The sequence below is a fragment of the Oratosquilla oratoria genome, chromosome 34, assembly GCF_046742065.1.
Source record: "Oratosquilla oratoria isolate Oo_2021 chromosome 34, ASM4674206v1, whole genome shotgun sequence".
NCBI lineage: Eukaryota > Metazoa > Arthropoda > Malacostraca > Stomatopoda > Squillidae > Oratosquilla > Oratosquilla oratoria.
Window position 1 is genome coordinate 27,094,342 of NC_134810.1, and position 5,000 is coordinate 27,099,341.

At 39.8% G+C, this 5,000-nt stretch overlaps 1 protein-coding gene across 3 annotated transcripts in view; it reads left to right on the forward strand.

The window, feature by feature from the left end:
• LOC143018131 (uncharacterized) overlaps nucleotides 1–5,000 on the forward strand; it is a 55,427-nt gene that overhangs the window by 33,556 nt on the left and 16,871 nt on the right. The window contains exon 2 of one of the 3 annotated variants that reach the window (XM_076173261.1): nucleotides 4,484–4,606. The exons of the other annotated variants lie outside the window; for them this stretch is intronic. Coding sequence (XP_076029376.1) covers nucleotides 4,484–4,606 — 123 coding nt within the window. The remainder of the gene's footprint in view (nucleotides 1–4,483; nucleotides 4,607–5,000) is intronic. 3 annotated transcript variants of the gene reach the window in all.

Sequence of the window (5,000 nt, forward strand, 5' to 3'; positions counted from 1 at the left end):
CGGACACTCTTGGCAGGCTGAGGGTGGTGAGGGCGTGTTCGTATCCCTCATACTGACTATCCATGATAATTCTGCACGCTCTTCTTTGTACTTTCTCTAATTTGCTCCTCTGTGTGATGTTGAGTGATGATGACCAGGCCGGGGAGGCGTACATGAGGGTGGGGAGTACGAAGGTGGTGTAGACTCCCTTTAGATCTGGTGATGGGGTACCAAGGGACCTCAATCTGCGCAGCATGAAGAGTTTGTATGAGGCTGTCTAGATGATGTTGTTGATGTGCTGGTTCCAGTTAAGGTGGTTGTCTATTGTGATGCCAAGTAGCTTGGCGGACTGGACCACCTGAAGGGAATGGGTTCCTAATGATAGTTGAGGTGGTGCCACCGCCTGTTTGGATGTACATACGTGCATGTCCACGGTCTTGCTGTGGTTAACTGTCACACTGCTGCTCTCGGTCCACGCTTTAAGGTTGTCTAGGATGTTTTGTAGTGAAGAATAGTCAGGCTGCCTGGTGTTGATGGGAATGCCAACTGTGCAGTCATCGACGTATTTCCATCTATGTTGGACGTCCATTAATGCGTCATTTATAAGGATGAGGAAGCACAGTGGTCCCATCTTGGTCCCTTGAGGGACCCCACAGGTCAGGGGGAGGAGGGAGGATGTCGATCCCTGGTACCTCACTGCCTGTTGACGTCCGGTCAGGAAGTCGGCTAGCCATGCTACCAGGTGTGGTTGGATCCCCAGTTGTATGGCTTTGGAGATGATAATGTTATGGTCAACAAGGTCAAACGCTTTCTTGAAGTCAATAAAGGTCAGGGCTAGAGAAGTACTGCGCTTGTCTTAGTGGCTGTACAAGAAGTCCAGCAGATTAACAAGATAGTGAGTTGTGGAGGAGAATTTCATGTTGCCATACTGTTGGATATCGATTTGATCTTTAATTTTGTTGTATACTGAGTCAAATACAAAACCCTCACAGATAAGGCTTGGGATTGGGGTGATGGCAATAGGTCTAAGGTCGCTTAGTGCCTGTGGGTTCGGACATTTGGGGATGGGAGTGATATATGAAATTTTCCAGTCACTGGGGCAGGAGTTTTGACTCAGTGAAGCATTAATTATGGAGGAAAGTGGGAGGGCAAGTTCTGGGGCAAATTCTTTGTAGATTTTGATAGGTAGATCAGAAGGTGTTGTAGATCTGTTATACTTTGATTTACTTAGTTTAGTGGCAAAGTCAGGCTCCTGGACAGGGGCAGGGGGTGAGGGAGAGGGGAGGTAGGCAGGTAGGCCGGAGAAGTTAAGGTGGGGTAAGGTCTGGCAGATAGAGGCAAAGTGAGTATTAATCTCTTGAGCAGCTAAGTCAGGTGGTAAGTGTGAGGCGCAGGGCAGGTGAGAGGCCTGATTATTTTGTAGCCCGCAGAGAGCCTTGATCTTACTAAACCACTGACTGTTATTTTGTTGTTTGAGGTGTTCTACTTTATTAGGGTAGTACGAAGACTTTGCAATACTTATCTCCTTGATGACTTTATTTCTGAGGGACCTGAAGATGGGTCGATCAGTGTAATATGCCCTGTTGCGTTGTTTAATGAGACGCTTAATACGGGGTGTCATCCATGGGGCGTCTGATGGGTTCACGGAGAAGTCCTTGACCGGGAAAAAAAAAGTGGAAAGCTTCAGTAGTGGTTGTTGAGTAGTTTCTCCAATTGGTTTCCACGTCCTCGGCTTCCAGAACCTCCGTCCAGGGGTACTCCACTATCCACCCAAACTCCCTCATGGCAAAGTCAGGCATGGGGCGGTGGTGTCGAGTGACCTTAGTTCTACGGATGTGTGTGTGTGTGTGTGTGTGTGTGTGTGTGTGTGTGTGTGTGTGTGTACAATCGCAGGACATTGTCATTACTCAATTCTCTTTCATTTTAGAGGGAAAACCTTTGTAATATCCCCTTTATTTCGCCTGAGTTTGTTTTTGCATTGATTTCTTATGTGGCGATCAAATCCATTCGTTTTCAGCTCCTTTTGGGAAAATGTATTTCTTGACGTTCCTTTTCGTTTTTCTTTTTTTGTATCTTCGTACAAACCCTTTGTGCATCCGATACACTACAACAGTCAGTTCTTGTGTTCAGGTGGTTATGATTGTAACCCGACCAAAAAGGTTTAGGCCTGAAATACATGTTTTGCTATTGTATACACGAGAACGCGAATGCACACTCGTGATTATCATCACCGTTATTATGATAAGTATATTAGGTATTAACCAGTACATTGGGAACCGAGATGATCTAAGGTAATCACCCTGCTAGACAACACTGATAAACGAACCACTGATATACCTAATATACCTAATAAATGAATAAACAAATAAATAAATGAGTAAATAGAATAATGATAATAAATAAATAAGTAAATAGATAAATGAATAAATAAAATTATAATAATAAATAAATAGATAAATGAATAAATAAATTGATTAATTAATAAATAAGAAAATTAATAAACAAATCTAAGAATAACTAAAAAAAAAAAAAAAAAAAACTCACGACTGTCTTTTAATGAATTCAGGTGACTCCCGGCTGTCTTTTAATGAACCCGGGTGTATGTTTGTCCCCCACTGAGCCGGCAAAAAGGGACACGTGTGTAATAAAAGTTTTAACCATTAAAAAAGGAGGGCAACAAATCTTACGATTAGATCACGAGGAACAATGCCTTTAGAAACCGAAGCGGACATAAAGAAGCGTCAAAGACATTTTTGGAAGTAGGTTAAAGGTACTCGGAAAATTTCAAAAGCCGCTTTACAAAATGATAAGAGTTTGAGTTGCCGACTACGGAATGAACATGCCCAAAATTTTCCAAGCTTATACCAGGCTGTCAAAAATTTTTGTGTTAAGGAATCTGTGCGGGAATTTCATCCAAAGGTGATTAAGTTCAATGATTCTTTACGAAAGAACAAAGATTTTCAATATTCCGATGAAATGTTTGACAGTCTTGAACTTTTTGATGGACAAATTGAAGACAGTGTTTCTGAAGGTTTTATGAAGCATTACTTTGTCGGGTAAAACTAGACGTAGCCCGGGCGCGAAGCGAGCAGTGCCCCAGGCTAAGCACCCACGGCGCAGCCGTGGCTGGCGAAGCCAGGTGCTTGTAAATAAATAAATAAATAAATAATGAAAAAGTTATGCAGTCAATACTCCATGAGGAAAAAAAAACCCTATATTGCTTGCCACGTCACTCCTGCAAACCTGGAGGAAGACTCAGGAAACAGGATCATTCCAACATATGTCTTTATGGAAAGCAGGAAAAACAAGGACTCTCGGATTCGGAAAATCAAAACTATACATAGTAAAAGAAAAACGAAAAAGAAAATAAACAGATAAATAGATCAATAAATGCAGTCTGTGGCTGAGCTTCAGCAAGAAAGGAGCTTTCTGTCTTGCTAAAACCCAGTTGACTTTCCAGGAATCACGTGAAGTGACAGATAAGTTTTCTAACCCTTTTGTCCTGCCACTCTCTCTATACCCAACGCGCGCCAGCCTGAAGAAGAACACAGCCACCAGTTACTGGTGACAAAATTATAAAATCGAACATTTTTGCTGTTTAGTTTGCAGTATCCAGCGCTTCTGTCCTTGGGAGCTATAGAGGTGAAGTAGGAGAGGTTTTAAGGAGAATACAAGAACGGGGGGATAGTAAATGGTCAAAATGATCCAGACCACACTCACAGGGATTAGAGAGGAAAGGAAGAGGAGCGTGCCGACTGGAGACTTTTTGGTTTATAAATAGGTCGGATGCGAAAAAAAAAATAGAAAAAATATATACCAATTAAATAAGTAAATAAATAAAATAAACAAATGGATAATGATAAATGATAAACAAAATACATAAGCAAATGAGATAAACAAAGAGATAATAATAAATGATAAACAGACAAATAATGATAATTTTTGAATTATTAATAAATAAATCAAAGAAATTAAGTAGATAAATAACAAATAGATAAATGATAATGAATAGATAAAAACATAATATAAATGGCAGGCATTGCAGCATATTGCCTAGGTGTTTATCTAAATGGATCTTAAAACTACGAACTGTATTAAATTGTACTGCCCCTGCGGGAAGTTTATTCCATTCATTTACTACACGGTTGGCGAAATTGTTTCTACCCACTTCCAAATTAGACTTACCTCCTGACAGTTTGAGAACATTATTTCTTGTCTGATTCGCATTCAGTGTGAAAATTTCGTCACTTTTGATGTCAATTCTCTTTAGAATTTTAAAGGTCTGTATCAAATCACCCCTTGTCTTATACTATTTTCTTCATTAGTATTTTTTTTTTTTTTATATAAACTCTATGACTCGACTGTGGGGAGCTGACTCAAGTCGTCACAAACTGTTCGCTTCGCTGGCACAGCCTTGGGTTTGAATACCAATATTGATTTCATTAGCCTCTTTTAATGCGTTGTCATTGGGTAGGTTTGTACATAACTGTTTGTATCCTTACAGGTCAGATCAAGAGCACGTGTGAGGATGGATATTTCACTTGCAGTGACGGTTCGTGTATTCACGATCGCTTTAAATGTGACGGCTTTCCAGACTGTCTAGACAACAGTGACGAGAGCTCGTGCAGTAAGTAAAAGGACGATAATTAAACAAATTCATAAATAATGAAAACATGGACATATATCTAAATAATTAAAGGCGCATACTTCTGGGATCACTGTATCTCACTCTACATTTGCTCTACATACGAGTAGACATATCATACATATTTGGAATCAGGATGATCCCGGAATTAGAAATCAGCCCTACATTTGGTTCTTGAAGATCCAGCATTGGGATCAGATCTGGATAAGGATTTGTTACATGATAACATTTGAAATTTCAAATTTCAAAAGAACTCCAAAATTTTGTAAGCTTACAAGTTTTTCATTTAAATTGAATTTAAATTAATACAAAAACTTTGCGAATAAGAAAAATAAATTCAGTTCATTTAAAAGTAGATCCAAGTGAGAATGATAGG